We start from the raw sequence: 15,789 nt of genomic DNA, 5'->3' as shown, positions 1-15,789 counted from the left end.
ATTTCTTAAATTGGATTTGGCAACCCTACTCTAACTACACAGGATTGCACTGTAAGAGTACTGCTATGTCAGGTTTGCAGTCTCCTTTTTAAAAAGGCCTTTTAAAAAGTCATTTGTGTAATTACTTTTTTGTTTTGTGTCGTTAGACAGCTTTAGATAGTGTTTCTGTTGCACTTGTTTTTTTCTACTTCTGAATCCATAATTGTTTTTTGGGGGGGCGGGAAGGACACACTTGGTGTTTCCTCACCTCCATCTAGCTAATACAATTTTGTTGTGTTTGTGTATGTTGAGGGGAGGGTTGTAGCATTTTTTAAGTTAAAAGGATTCTTTTTTGAATAAAACACTTTTCAGCTTTCACTTCTTAGAGATAAGCACTTTACCAGAGGTGCTTTCCTCAGCTACTGTTTGCTTTTCCCTTACCTGCACTGATGTGAAATAGGCTTGAGGCATATCCTGAGTGCCATCTGAACAAGTTCAATGCTAACAACGCTAGACTCTCTCAACTTTTACACAAAAGATAGGTTTTCAGTTTCTGTAGCCACTGTACTTGTTGATCTTTGGAGCAGTTGCGGCTTGAATTAATCCTCTTGTATAATGACACCCACACATTCCTAACCAGAAATGTCTCTTGACTGCATTGGGTGCTCTGGCAGGCTGTAGAATTAAGAATGACATACTACTGAGTTTCCCAGCATGGTGTCCATGGGTGCCATGGTGGCTGCAGGAACTTACCCAGGTGTCTGTCATATGCTTCAGGATAGCGGGTGGGGCTATTACAAAAGCATATCAGTTTTGTATATCTATATCTCCCTTTCCCTCCTTGTCTTGGGCTTATGTTTATTTATCTTCCTTCTTTTTCTCTGTGTGTTTGTGAATGGTCTTTTCTGAGTGTGTTTGATATTCCTCCTTGGTTTTCTTCTCTCTATATGCTTTATCTTTCCATTCCTCCTTTCTGTGTATTATCCCTTGCTGGGGTTCTTCTGTGTCTGCATGTGTGTGTTTATGTACCCCATCCCCCTTTCTCTTGTGTATGTATGGCTCTACCTTCTATGGCATCAATTTTGTAGAGGTGCCTGCCTCCTTGCCTCAAAATTGCAAATCCGTATACAGGCTCAAAAAGGTTGGGGACAGAAGTGAAGTCAGTGGAGGGATACTGAGGATGTAGAAAGGGAGAAGAAGAGAGTGGTAGCAGATAGCACAGAATTCCTAGTTTGCTGGATCCAAAAGAAATAGCTGTGGAAGAATTATGGTTTCAATTTAAGAATAAAAGGGAGTTTTCATAATGAATAAGGTAGGAAAGTCTTGTAGGAACACAAAGAGAGAAGAACAGGGCAAGGGAGCAAACAGCAGGGTCAAGAGCACAGAATCACAGTGAAATGAATATAAGTAGAGGTGAAAGAATACGTTTAATGGAGCAGTTGCTGAGAGTCTTAAATGCAAGGAGAGTTGGCCTCTGCTATTTCTTGATTCTGCTTTTTTCTTGGAAGCTGTTTTCTCTTATAGTCCTGTGTCTATTTGTCTTTACTTGCTTACTCATCTTCTGTGAATGGTGAATAGATTATGTACTACATTTATATGCTTGGAAGAAAGTCTAATGTAATCATGTATTACTATGTGGTTATTCTGTTGGGCATTTCAATAGGTTGATGGTGGCCTTAATGCTGTTCCATCTACTCCACAAGAGCATGAAGATTGTAGTTTAATTTTGACATCAAAGCAGCTTCATCAAATATTCATTGGTAAGTTTTTGACATTAGTAAGATTTTTCCTGCATGTAAATATTTCATTCTGTTGAGACAAAAAGTGTACCCATTTAAAAAATAATAATTTTCAGGTAGGACCATGCTTTTTATTGAACCTAGTGTTTGGGTGTGACATCCCCTCACCCCACACATGCCTTCTCTTGGAGGCCATGCTGAGCTTTCTGCACTGACTCAACCAATGGCAAAAGATGAGAGCAGCCTGGGAAGGACATAGCATGGCAACAGGATGTGGCATGACAACCATCTGGGCAGCCAGGATCAACAAGGCCCAAAAGCTAGCCACTGGTGATAGCAGCAGCTTGTGGGGAGCTGCATAGGGTGGCAGGACTTGGGGGGAAGGCACTGAGGCTTGCAAGTCTTACCAATTTGTAAGGAGGAACCTTAGAAGGCTCTGTTCGGATGACCACAGCTGCTGTGGCATAGCAGGAGAGGCAATCTCTCAGAAATGTGGGTCCTCGGCTGTGAAGGGCCTTATACATTGTAACCAGCACCTTGAATGGGGCCCAATAACTGATGGAGTGATTGCAGGATATGTTTTTCTAGCATGAACACACATGAAGCTGCTTTATACAGAATCAGACCTGTGGTCTGTCAAGGTCCGTACTCAGAGTTGGCGTGTGGGAGTTGGTGAGGTGGGTGGCTGCCTGAGGTGCCACCTCGCCATGGGGGCATGGGGTGGGCACTCCCTCCCCGTCCCTGTTCACGCCGACCCTTCCTCACCCCCTGCCCAGTCCTCTCCCCCGCTTCAGACGAAGCTGGCTGCGCAGTAGCCGCCTGCGTCCTTCTTCCTTCATCTTGATTTGGGGTGAAGGAAAAAAGACACGGCTGCTGCCCACAGCCCAGCCAGTTCCCTCTGAAGAGGGAGAGGACTGGGCAAGGGTGGGCCGAGCGAGAACGCTTGGCCTGCCCCTTGCCCAGCCCTCTCCCCTGCTTCAGACAGAGCTGGTTGGGCAGTGGCTGCTGCCCAGCCAGCAAAGTGCCCCATCACAATGACGTCCCTTTAAGGTGACATCATTGTGCTATGCATGCTGAGGGGAGGCCAGGGGCGTGGGGTTCTCACAGTGTGTGTGTGTTGGTTTTCTTCCTTAGAACCAGGAGTCTGCGCTTTGGTCTGCCAGAACTCCTTAGCAGAGATTTAAAGTTTCACTCTGCCTTGTGACACTCAGTGTCACAGCCTTGAGAGTTTTCCCCAGAATGAACTATTGTTAACCCCTTCTCTCAAATAAACTCTCATACAGACAAGAGCTCTAAATCACAACCAGCTCTGTCTCAGGAATTGAACTGAACTCCTGCTCAGTCTGCTCTCAGCTCCAATCTCCACTTCAAACTGAAACCTAAGGAGATTTCTCCCCCTGGCTGCCTCCTTCCACTGGATACATTCTTTATCATGGAAGTCCTGCATTTATTCGGATTATGAATCAGCCAATCATAGTGAGCTTCTCAACTCTCACTCATGCAAACTACTTTCAGTCCATCACACCATGCTAACTTTGTGATTTTCCTGGGCTGTGGCTCTTACTATGTCAAACTTCATTGCAATGGACTGCTGCATAGAGAATGCTTAAGCCTCTAGCTTGGACTCTTATACTTCCTGAAGGTGTGCCATCTGATACCAGATACTGAAGTATTAGGTAGGGAGTTAGCCTTTGTTTTCTTGCTATTAAATTGCAAATACTGTGTTGCCTAGTGATATCTTGTTGAAGTATTTAAGAAACCTTTATACATTTTTAAAATGTCTAATTTCTTGTGGGCACATAACTTCAAGGACCCTCAAGTCTGAGCACTGCTGACTAGCGCAAAGTGTTCAGGGGGACCCAGTCTTGGATTCTTGACACGCCACTTAAAAGTTGCCTGCCATTCAAATCCCCTCAAAAGCTTTGGCAAACAGGCAGGCTTTGCAGTGCTCCCTGAAGATCTCTCAAGTAAGGGTCCCTCTGACTTCTTCAGGGAACCATTCCACAGAGCTGGAGTCATGATGGAAAAGGCCTGGTCTGGTTGATGCCTGCCGGGTCACCTCAAGTGATGGGAGCAGATGGCTCCTTGATTACCATAGTTAGCACCCAGGGATCTATGGAAGGAGACGATCCTTACAAGATAATGCATGGGATGCATTTACAAGATAATGCATGGGATGGAGAAAGTAGAGAGAGAAGTACTTTTCTCCCTTTCTCACAATACAAGAACTCAATGAAATTGCTGAGCAGACAGGTTAAAACGGATAAAAGGAAGTACTTCTTCACCCAAAGGGTGATTAACATGTGGAATTCACTGCCACAGGAGGTGGCGGCGGCCACAAGCATAGCCACCTTCAAGAGGGGTTTAGATAAAAATATGGAGCAGAGGTCCATCAGTGGCTATTAGCCACAGTGTGTGTGTATGTGTGTGTGTGTGTGTGTATATAATTTTTTTGCCACTGTGTGACACAGAGTGTTGGACTGGATGGGCCATTGGCCTGATCTAACATGGCTTCTCTTATGTTCTTATCCTTGAAATTCATATTCACTCATTACAGTGTTTTCTGATAAAGGTAAATTAATAGTCAGGTAACTTATTGTGGTCTTTATCTTTTGTTTGAAGCTTAATCCAACTAAGACGGAGGTCCTGTACTTGGGTCAGGGGGCGGGGGGGGGGCTAAGATTGTCCATCCGGCTCCCCACTCTGGATGACGCATCTCTTGTGCCAACCCAGAAGGTGAGGAGCTTGGGTGTGGTACTGGATGCCTCCCTTTCTATGGAGGCCCAGGTCACAGCTGTTGCACGATCTGCCTTTTACCATCTTTGGCAGGCCAAACAATTAGCACCCTATCTGGCCCCTCACTCTACGCAGGCTTGCCCTTGAGGCTGATTTGGAAGCTCCAGCTGGTGCAGAATGCGGCAGCACGATTGCTGTCTGAATCGCTTGTACGGGTGAGCAGTCAGCAGATGCTGTGCAGTTTGCACTGGCTACCAATCGAGTACCAGATCCGCTTTAAGGTTTTAATACTGACATTCAAAGTTTTGTGCGGCCTGGGACTGGCATACCTGCAGGACCATCTCCCCATATGAGCCCCAGAGGTCATTACGATTGGTCAGTCAACATCTCCTGACCGTCTCTGGCCCAAACTATGTCCAGCTTGCCTTGACCAGGGCCAGGGCTTTTTCGGCCCTGGCCCCGACCTGGTGGAATCAGCTCCCTGTGGAGGTTTGGGCCCTCTGAGATTTGTTGTTGTTCCAGAAGGCCTGTAGGATGGAGCTGTTCCACCGGGCCTATGGCTGAGGCAGATGGGTCATTTAAATGGCCCCCCCTGCACTGACTGCTCTGATTGCACTGATTCCTTAAAACTGATATAGCGGAGATCTGAACATCTAGGTTGGGACAAGTATGCCTAATTGATCTGTCTATACCATCTATGCCGCCTTAAATAATGTGAGTTGTGGCTTAATTGTCTTACCTTTAAACTGTTTTAACTGTTTTAATTGTTCTTAAACTGTTTTGATTGTATTATTATTTTGGAAGCTGCCCTGAGCCCATTATGGGAAAGGGTGGTCTATAAATCTACGGAAATAAAATAAAATAAATAAAGTGCTTTACATTTCCAGACACCTGAGTTTCTTTTCTTTATAGTACAATGATCTCATGTCTATTCCTTCCAGGTCCCTCTACTATTGACTTTGGAGAGGTTTGTGTGCATTCTACATCTACCAGGAAAATGTATATTGTAAATAATCTTCCTGTTCATGTTTGGATACAAGTAGGAATTGAAAGTGAAGAGCTACAACAGACTAGCCCTTTATCTCATGTCATGCCACCTCATTCACAAACATATATTCCAGTTGTATTTGAGACTGACAAACTGGGACATTTTCAAAAGTAAGATTTCCTATGTGCCTCTTGATCTGTGCATTGATGTAACGGCTAAACCTTTTTGAGCAAAGCTGTGAGAGGGGTTAACATGCTTCTTGTTGTGAAGGAATGTTGCAAACTGAGTTTATCAAAATGACTCTGTGAATGTTTTTTCCAAAAGTCTTGTTACTGATCCCCCAAACCAGGCTTTAGAGTTTTGGGAGTGTGTGCCAGGGGCTTGGTCACGCACTCTTTCCATAGTGCTCTAATTCCTCTCCTTTCCTTATTTGAGCAGACCGTAGTTTGCAGTGGTAGCTGAACTGGGAAAGCTATGGTTTGTTTCTAAACAGCAGACTGAAATGAAACTGATTTGGAAGCATGTTATGATTTGTATAAACTGTCACACTAGACCATGATTTTTCTTTTTTTAAAAAAGTGTGTGTGTGGGGGAGAGAACTGGAGCATGCAAGGAAAAGAGGAAGGGATGGGAGGAGTGCATAATCCTGTAGGCCTGTGCCATGTAATGTCTGGACTGGACCATTTGTCTCGACTAAATAGTGTTTAGGAGATTAAAAATCCCAGGTATGCAGCCCAGGTATCAGCAAAACTCTGAGTCTACAAGTGTCGTGGAGCAGAGAATTTGAACAAGTGTATTCAGTGACGCATGTAGATGCTGCTTGACAGCAGGATAGCAGTTCTTCATACCTGGCTTATGTAGCAGGCATATGGTTTTGTGTGTAGTTGTATCAGTAGCAATTTAAGATGCTGGGTATTGTATATTAACAACAAAAAAGCATCTAGCTATCTTGATTTCAGAAAACTTTGAAACAAGTGATTTGCTGCTTGGTGAAAAGACAAATGTTTTAGCTCCCTGGATAAAAAGTATTGTTTAAAATAGCCCTTGCTGCATCGTTAGTCTTTACAGTATTTCACAGCATGTGTTTAAAATTCATATTTATATATTTGTATAGATGAATACTGAAATAAGCAGATTTTTGGGGGGGTTTTTTACAGGTCTTTTATGTACACAATAAACCAGCATCACATTGGGCATGTATTGGTGGTAGCAAAAATAGTACCTGTGGCCTTGGAGCTATCAACAAGGGAGCTGACGTTATATCCTACTTTCAGCTTCCTGGCTGAAAGTGGGTTTAGAACTACTGTCACACTGTATAATCGCAAAAACTATCCTGCTCAGTTCATCTGGAAGCCCATAATCACTGATAAAGGAATGGCTTTTTCCATATGCCCAGAAAAAGGTAAATTATATTGTAACACTATTTTAAGCAGTGATAAAACAATTAGATATGTTCTGAAACAATATTTTAAGTAAGTCTAATGTTAGAACATTAATTAATTTACAAAGGCCAGTCTGCCAGAGGACTAGGGTTGTGCACTTGGCAGGGCTTTTTTTGAGCAGGAATGCACACAATGCAGATCTGGTTGGTTTGGTGTCAGGAGATGTGGTCTAATATGCAAAGGAGTTCCTGCTGGGCTTTTTCTACAAAAAAAGCCCCAGCGCTTGATATAAACCAAACTGACCCCCCCTTCCCATAAACACCTTATTGGTATTTATCTGGTGTTTTCTCAGCTGATTACTGAGGGGGTAATGATTCAGGTATCTGAAAATGACTGCCCCCAAAAGTCCTAAAAAATCAACTTTAAAAAATGTCTTTCAATCTAGGCACCCCTATCTAAGGACTAGCAATTAGTGCATTCTCTGTCCATTCTTTTCATACATATAAAACCACTGTTCTGTGGTTTTAATCAGAGCTGCCTTTAGCAGGATTCTGACGAGCTGGCTTAGAAGTATCTTAAAAAATATTCTGCACCCTTTTAATAATAATAATACGTTTATTTTTATATCCCGCCCTCCCCCGCCAAGGCAGGCTCAGGGCGGCTCACAAGACATACCATGAGTACAATAAAATACAATCATTACTATAAAAGACAGTTAAAATATAGTTAAATTACATTCATAAATTAAGTTAAATAAAACAGTTAAAACCATTATAGATTATCAATTAAGGTGCTACAGTTCAATATATGTATAGGATGGCTAGATGTCATTACCCGGGTTGCATCTTAAAAGCAAGTTGAAAGAGGACAGTTTTGCAAGCCCTGCGAAACTGATTTAGATCTCGCAGGGCTCGCACCTCCTCTGGTATATGATTCCACCATTGGGGAGCCATTGTTGAGAAGGCTTGCTCCCTTGTTGTTTTCATTCTGGCCTCCCTTGGTCCAGGGATTTTTAAAAGATTTTGAGAACTAGATCTCAGTGCTCTCTGAGCAACATATGGAGAGAGGCGGTCCCTAAGGTAGGCAGGTCCTCGGCCATATAGGGCTTTAAAGGTAATAACCAGCACCTTATAACAAACTCGGTACACAATTGGCAGCCAGTGCAGTTCCCGCAGCCTAGGCTGTACATGTTCTCACCGAGGTAGTCCCACTAACAGCCTGGCCGCTGCATTCTGCACTAGCTGCAGTTTCTGCATTCGGTATAAGGGCAGCCCCATGTAGAGGGCATTACAGTAGTCCAGCCTCGAGGTGACCGTTGCATGGATCACAGTTGCCAGATCGCTGCGTTCCAAGAAGGGGGCCAACTGCCTCGCCCTCCTAAGGTGGAAAAAGGCGGATTTAGCAGTGGCAGCTATCTGGGCCTCCATTGTCACGGAAGGCTCCAGTAGCACTCCCAAGCTCTTGACCCTGCGCACTGGTATCAGTGACGCACCATCAAAGGTTGGTAGGGGGATCTCCCCTCCTGACCCGCCGCAACCTACGCAAAGGACCTCAGTCTTTGCTGGATTCAGCTTTAGCCCACTCAGCCTGAGCCAACCCGCCACAGCTTGCAGCGCCCGGTCCAGATTTATAGGGACATCGTCAGTCCGGCCGTCCATCAATAGATAGAGCTGGGTGTCATCAGCGTACTGGTGGCAACCCAGCCCATACCTCCAGGCAATCTGGGCAAGGGGGCACATGTAGATGTTAAACAACATCGGGGAGAGAACTGCCCCCTGAGGCACCCCACAAGTAGGGGACAGCTCTCCTCCAATCGCCACCCTTTGTCCCCAACCTTCAAGGAAGGAGGAGAGCCACTGTAAGGCTAGCCCCCGAATTCCTGCATTGGCGAGGCGGCGGGTCAGCAGCCAATGGTCAACCATATCGAACGCAGCCGATAGGTCTAACAGCAGCAATACCTCGATCCAGATGTCGCCGGAGGTCATCCATGAGGGCGACCAAAACTGTCTCCATCCCATGGACCGGGCGGAAGCCGGACTGGCATGGATCTAAGGTGGAAGCGTCATCCAGAAAATCCTGTAACTGCAACGCCACAGCCCTCTCTATAATTTTGCCCCAAAAGGGCAAATTTGAGGCCGGCCGGTAATGAGCCAATTCGGCCGGGTCTGATGTAGCCTTTTTCAGGAGAGGGTGGACCACTGCCTCTTTCAGGGGTGTTGGAAAGGAGCCCTCTGAAAGAGATCTATTTATGATGTCCCGTATAGGACATCTTAGCTCCTCCTGGCAAGCCTTAATTAGCCAGGAGGGGCATGGGTCCAGATCACAAGTTGTTGGGCGTGCAGTGACAAGGATTCTGTCAACTTCTTCCAAGCTGAGTGGGTCGAAGCAGTCCAAGATCAAACTAGAAGACACGCATTGGGCCTCGAGTTCACTTACTGTATCTAAGTTGGCAGGGCAGTCGCGGTGGAGCAACTGGATCTTGTCTGCAAAAAATTTCGCAAAAGCCTCGCAACCTATCTCCAATTCCTTAACGTTTGGATTGCCTTGTGGCAATGTAGTAAAATTCTGAATTATCCTAAACAGTTGTGCCGGGCGCGAATTTGCAGACGCAATCTTAGCCGCAAAGTATGTTTTCTTTGCGGCCTTGACTGCCATCTCATAGGACCTCATAAACTTCCTATAAGATGTTCTAGTTGCTTCGTCACAGGTACGTCGCCATTGCCTCTCTAGCTGTCTGAGACCTTGTTTCAGCTGGCGTAACTCCGGGGTATACCACGGGGCCAGCCTAGTCCGAGGTCATAGAGGGCGTCGAGGTGCGATCTCATCAATGGCCCTAGAGAGCTGGCTATTCCAGGTCTCAACAAGGCCATTGAGAGAATCACCAGAGGGCCAGGAATCCTGCAGAGCCATTTGGAACCGTTCCGGGTCCATCTGGCTCCGCGGGCGAGCCATAATAAGCTCGTCACCTAAACAGGTTTGGGGTGGCATATCTACACGAGCCCTGAGGGTGAGGTGGTCTGACCATGGCACCGCTTCAGCGGTTATATCGTCCATTGTGACCCCAGCCGCAAAGATCAGGTCTAACATGTGCCCGGCCTGGTGAGTGGGGGTTGTAACAAATTGAGAGAGTCCTAGCATCACCATGGAAGACACTAGGTCCGTCGCCTGACTGGAGGTCGGGTCATCAGCATGGACGTTGAAGTCATCCAGGATTACCAACCTTGGGTGCTCCAGCGCCCAGCCTGTCGCCGCCTCGAGCAGGGTCAGTAAGGCGCTTGCTGGTGCGTTAGGCGTACGGTACACCAGTCAGATCGCCAACCCCTCTCCAGCCTCCCACGCCAGACCGGCACATTCAATACCCTCGATCCTTGGGGCCGGGAGCGCCCTAAAGGAGTAAGCCTCTTGTATAAATAATGCCACTCCTCCCCCCCACCCGCTAGTCCGCGATTGGTGGAAGACTGAATAACCCGGGGGAGCTGTTTGTGAGAGGGCTACTGTATCTCCCTCTTTGAAGACTCTTTGAAGCTGTGAACTGTCTCTTTATTCAGCATTATTGAAACTCTTATTTTGTGTTGCTAGACAGAGTTATATGATTTGCCTGCATTAATTTTCATGTTTATGAGAGCTTATTTAGGAACTAGAGACACTGGAACCATATTCTGTCAGAGGTACCCAATCAAACTGAAAGACTCATCACTTTCTAATGGGACAATTTGCATAAAGCTCTGACTATGATTAATGACATTTGTTGCATTCTCTGTTTACCTGAGCGGGTCAACAAAAATGAGAAGTCAGCAAGGAGGTATTATTGTGGCTTGTCCCATCAGAACAAACAAAAATGCATTTCAGGTCACTTTGATGTAAAACTGGTTTTCCTGAGGGCATTGCCTGTTTAATTGGGCCCCTTCTTGAACCAATGTGTTTTATCTCTACTTATATGTTTGGTTTTATGCAACTCATTTCTGCGCATACTTCTTTGTTTGCTAGTAGCATTCCTTAAAAAATAAATCTGCAGATTGGAGACTTGGAAAGCAGGATTTCAACTAAGCTTTTCAATTATTGTTCACTCTCAGTACTCTTTATAGCTGCTGTAATATCTTATCCCTTTTCATATTAATTTAGGTACTGTAGAAGCCTATAAAGACCTAGAGTGTGAAGTAGTTTGGCACCCAAGTTTCTCCTCTCCAGTAACAGGAGAATTTGATTTATGTGTGCATCAAGGAAAAACACTTAGACTAAAATGCTTTGCAAAGGTAATGACATTTTTTTCCAGTTTGCCTTAGGAAATTCTGTGTGTGATATTAGCTTTAATTTAAAGAAGCAATGCAAGAGATCTTTACTTCAGCAGACAGAACCACTGAAACTTAAAACAGAGGTACAGTTCAAAATATAGCAATAAACCATTAGCAAGTCATTGTTCATGGTTCAGGTAAGATAACAAACTAGAGTTTGCTGTGAAATGGAAGCTTCTAACTGACATGCATAGGGAAGAAGTCACATTTGTTCATGCGACTATACGCCCACAGGTCTTTGTCATGTCTGAATAATCTATAGAATAGATGAACTAAGGTAGCATCCCAGGATACTTCCACATGGAGGTTCTTCTCTGTCTGGTCTTTTAAACTGGAGTACTTTTTTGGGGTGGGGGAAAGTTCCATACAATGTCATAATGTCCCCTTTTTAGGTTTTCCCTGTCCTTAATATGCTCTTTCTTAAACTTGCTTTATTCCGATCTCTTTGTAAGGCATATTTTCCTGCCCTGGCAAAATCTTGCTCACAATGTCACTTTTTCTTCACTGTCAGTCACTTGTGGATGCCATTTTTGTACCTTTTTCCTCCCTGCTGTGCCATCACAGGGCTTTTTGTGGGCCTTTAAAAAAGAAATTGTAATTCCTGTTGCACTATAGTTCAGTAACATTAGAGTGGTCTGTTGCTACTTATCTGTTTCTACTTTAAATTTTAGTTACTGTGAATTCCCAGTAGTCCTTATCATTGTAGTAATATAAAGGGAAAAGTGCAGGCAGTTTTGTACAGACTGGTAGGAAAGGAATTGGGAGGGGTAGCTGCAAAATGGCTGAAGCAGGAAGGGAACTCATTGCTTATTTAATTGTTTCATAGAATCATAAAGTTGGAAGGGACCTCCAGGGTCATCTAGTCCAATCCCCCGGCACAATGCAGGAAACTCACAAACACCTCCCCCTAAATTCTCAGGATCTTCATCACTGTCAGATGGCCATTTAGCCTCTGTTTAAAAACCTCCAAGGAAGGAGAGCCCACCACCTCCTGAGGAAACCTGTTCCTCTGAGCAATTGCTCTAACTGTCAGGAAGTTCTTCCTAATGTTGAGCCAGTAACACTTCTGATTTAATTTCAGCCCATTCATTCTGGTCCTACCTTCTGGGGCCACAGAAAACAATTCCATACCATCCTCTATATGACAGCCCTTCAAGTACTTGAAGATGGTGATCATATTACCTCTCAGCAGCCTCCTCTCCAGGCTAAACATGCCCAGCTCCTTCAACCTTTCATCATAGGACTTGGTCTTCAGACCCCTCACCATATTCGTCGCTCTCCTCTGGACCTGTTCCAGCTTGTCTATATCCTTCTTAAAATGTGGTGCCCAAAACTGAACATAATACTCCAGGTGAGGTCTTACCAGAGCAGAGCAAAGCAATACCATCACTTCATGTGATCTGGACACTATACTTCTGTTGATACAGCCCAAAATTGCATTTGCCTTTTTAGCCACTGTTAACTCATGTTCAGTGTATGATCCACTAAGACCCCTAGATCCTTTTCGCACATACTACTGCTAAGACAAGTCTCCCCCATCCTATAACCATGCATTGGATTTTTCCTACCTAAATGCAGAACTTTACGTTTATCTCTGTTAAAATTCATTGTATTGGTTTCCAGCCTGTCAAGGTCATCCTGTATCCTGTTTCTGTCTTCTACTGTATTTGCAACCCCTCCCAATTTAGTATAATCAGCAAATTTAATAAGCATTCCCTCTATTCCTTCCTCCAAATCATTTATAAAGATGTTGAACAAAACAGGTCCCAGGGCAGATCCTTGAGGCACTTCACTTGTCACTCCTCTCCAAAAGGATGAGGAACCATTTACAAGCACTCTTTGGGTGCGATCTGTCAACCAGTTACAGATCCACCTAACAGTAACAGGATCCAAACCACATTTTACCAACTTGTCAACAAGGATAGTATGTGGAACCTTATCAAGAGCCTTACTGAAATCAAGATAAATGATGTCTACAGCATTCCCCTGAACCAGCAAGGTAGTCACTTTCTCAAAAAAAGATATCAGGTTAGTCTGACATGACTTGTTCTTGAGAAACCCATGCTGGCTCTTACTAATCGCATTTCAAACGCTATCATCCAGTGATTTTTTTTTCACATGCCAGGTAGAGGAAATGTAATGTATGTGGGTGGCTGTTCACATAGGAGGATACTGTTTTGAAAGTTCAAGGGTTACTGCTTTAAAGGTTCAAGTGTTAATGCATGGCAAGTTATCTGGAGGTGAATGAGTGATAAACTTGGCCCCTGGAATTTGGGGACCAGGTTTACGAGCCATGGTGTTCAACCCCTGTGACAATAGCCAACCCAGTTGCAGGCTCCTTTCCTCCTTCACAGGCAGCAGAAGCAACATATGGGAGAGAAAGAGAGCTAATGCCCTGGCTAGTTTGCAGTGCTTTGAACCTTTGAACATCAAAGGGCCATTATTTTCAATGTGAAGATCTAGCCTCTGAATTCAAGAAGCCAGGTCTCCCCTACCTTCATTGCTACCTTCCAAAGTTGGGAGGCCAGATCTTCCCACTGAAAATAGTATCTTTTTAAAGTTTAGAGCAGGGGTGGACAAACTGCAGCATGGGAGCCACATGCGGCTCTTTCACACATGTTGTGTGGCTCTTGAAGTCCCCAGTGCTCCATCAACTAGCTTGGAGAAGGCATTTGTCCCTTTAAATAACTTCTCCAAGCCAAGCCAGCCGGCGGCTTGGAGAACACAGTTAAAGTTAAAGTTGCTTTTTTCCCATCTATCCCTTCCCTCCCCCAATCTGTTTTCCTCCCTCCCTCCAACATCTGACATTCATGTCTTGCAGCCCTCAAACATCTGACATTTATTCTATGTTCAGAAAAGCACCTCTCAGTTTATGAAATACACAGAATAAAAAAAATTATTCTATTAGATATAAATCCGAACAATTGCTTCATTCAGACCATTATATGCAGTTGCGATGAAATAATACAGTGAGAAAACCATCCACTGCTACACATATATGTGGCAGATGTTTCTGTTTTAATATAGAATTGGATGCATGCTTGCTTAGTTGCTTGAGGAGATAAATATTTTCTTTCATTTTGATTATGATATGTAAACATACATCCTTATCTTTATTCCAAATAGTCAAAAGAAATTTTAAAAGGCAATAAACATTATCATGGAGTATAGATTCATCAGTGGCTGTTAGCCATGGTGTCTAAAGGGTGCCTTCCTATGCAGAGGCAGTTAACCTCTGAATAACAGTCCTAGGAGGCGACAGCCTTAAGGATAGACGTTGTCAATGTATTTTTATGGTAAAACGTATTGGTTTTTGTTTTTTCTTCTCAATTTTAGCTTGGTTCCACCAGTGTTCAGTTTAAGGAACAACGGATAACTTTTAACCACGCTCCTATACATTTAACAACCTGCAAAACAGCTATTCTTCAAAATGTGGGACATAATCATGCCTACTTCCAGGTGAGACATATCCGAAAGTGGATAACTGTAGATTCTCTCTACTGCTTCTGCCTCTGTAGCCTCTGCACAGGGCTGGCTTGCCCACTAGGCAAACTCGGCGGTTGCCTAGGGTGCTGGCAGGGTGGGGTCACCAAATTCGGCCCTCCCTAGTTTGCCCCCACACCTCCTCCCCCCTCCCTTCCCCACCCCAGGTCTATTTCAATGTCAGGAAGGGCGATCAGTGCTGCTCCTGGCTGTGTAAAGGCGCCCCCCCCCCGGATTAGCTAATCAGCAGGGAAAACTGCTCTGTGGGCTCACTCAGTGGCCAGGTAGGCCAGTGGCAGCATGAATGAACTGTGTCTTGAAAGGGCACTGCTGCTGCTCCCTCCTTCCCACTTCCTTCCCATCCAGGAAGTAGGGAGGAGGGAGCAGCGGTGGCGCCCTTTCAGGACACTGTTTATTTGTGCTGCTGCTGGCCTGCCCGGGCACTGAGTGAGCCCACAGTGCTGTTTTCCCCACCGATCAGCTGATCGTCGCTGGGATACTCAGTGGGTGGTTTTGCAGTAAGACAAGTTTATCTGCAGCAAACTTTGTAGAACTAAGGTATTCTAATATTTGTGTTCATAGGTTGTTGATGCCAATCCTCTTCCTGGAATGATTATCACTCCTTTTCAGGGTGTAGTACCGGTGGGAGGTCGTACTGAACTCAAAATCTACTTCACACCTAATGCATTAATGAAATTTGATAGCAGAGTGGAGGTACCACCATGCAGATATCTCTTTTTTCTTTTATTTAACAGTTGTCAGTATTTTGTGTTAATAGTTTATGAAACCTCTGGCAGTGACTGGATTTGGAGCTGTGGTGTTATGAAATGCTTATAAACATTCTATCAAGTGAGATAAGGAAGCAGTCAGCAGTACAGTGTTGCCCCACCCAGTGCTGGGAGCCAGATTTCCATATCCAGTCCCCTGCAGTTTAGGTACAAAACCTCAATGTAAAAAATTAAGCTAGCAGCAAAAATTAACCATTTATCTTATAAAATATTTATTGGGTAGCCACTGATAGGTATAAAAACAATAAAAACAGAAATTAAAGTAATTAAAAGACAGTGCAATCCATCTCTTCATACCAAAAGCTTACTGGCAACGGGTAGATCTGTACCAGTGCTTGGAAGATTGTAATGAGTGTGTGTGTGTGTGTGGGGGGGGGGTGTTGGTTTAAAACACAAAGTACT

General features: G+C 44.5%; 1 protein-coding gene across 1 annotated transcript in view; it reads left to right on the top strand.

Moving 5' to 3' along the window:
* CFAP47 (cilia and flagella associated protein 47) overlaps positions 1-15,789 on the top strand; it is a 536,960-nt gene that overhangs the window by 36,776 nt on the left and 484,395 nt on the right. The window contains exons 13-18 of the mRNA XM_060234105.1: positions 1,643-1,739; positions 5,396-5,612; positions 6,600-6,844; positions 10,947-11,077; positions 14,453-14,575; positions 15,182-15,313. Of these exons, the coding sequence (XP_060090088.1) occupies positions 1,643-1,739; positions 5,396-5,612; positions 6,600-6,844; positions 10,947-11,077; positions 14,453-14,575; positions 15,182-15,313 (945 nt within the window). The remainder of the gene's footprint in view (positions 1-1,642; positions 1,740-5,395; positions 5,613-6,599; positions 6,845-10,946; positions 11,078-14,452; positions 14,576-15,181; positions 15,314-15,789) is intronic.

This window comes from Heteronotia binoei, chromosome 3, assembly GCF_032191835.1.
Source record: "Heteronotia binoei isolate CCM8104 ecotype False Entrance Well chromosome 3, APGP_CSIRO_Hbin_v1, whole genome shotgun sequence".
NCBI lineage: Eukaryota > Metazoa > Chordata > Lepidosauria > Squamata > Gekkonidae > Heteronotia > Heteronotia binoei.
This window is presented reverse-complemented; position numbering and strand designations above follow the sequence as displayed.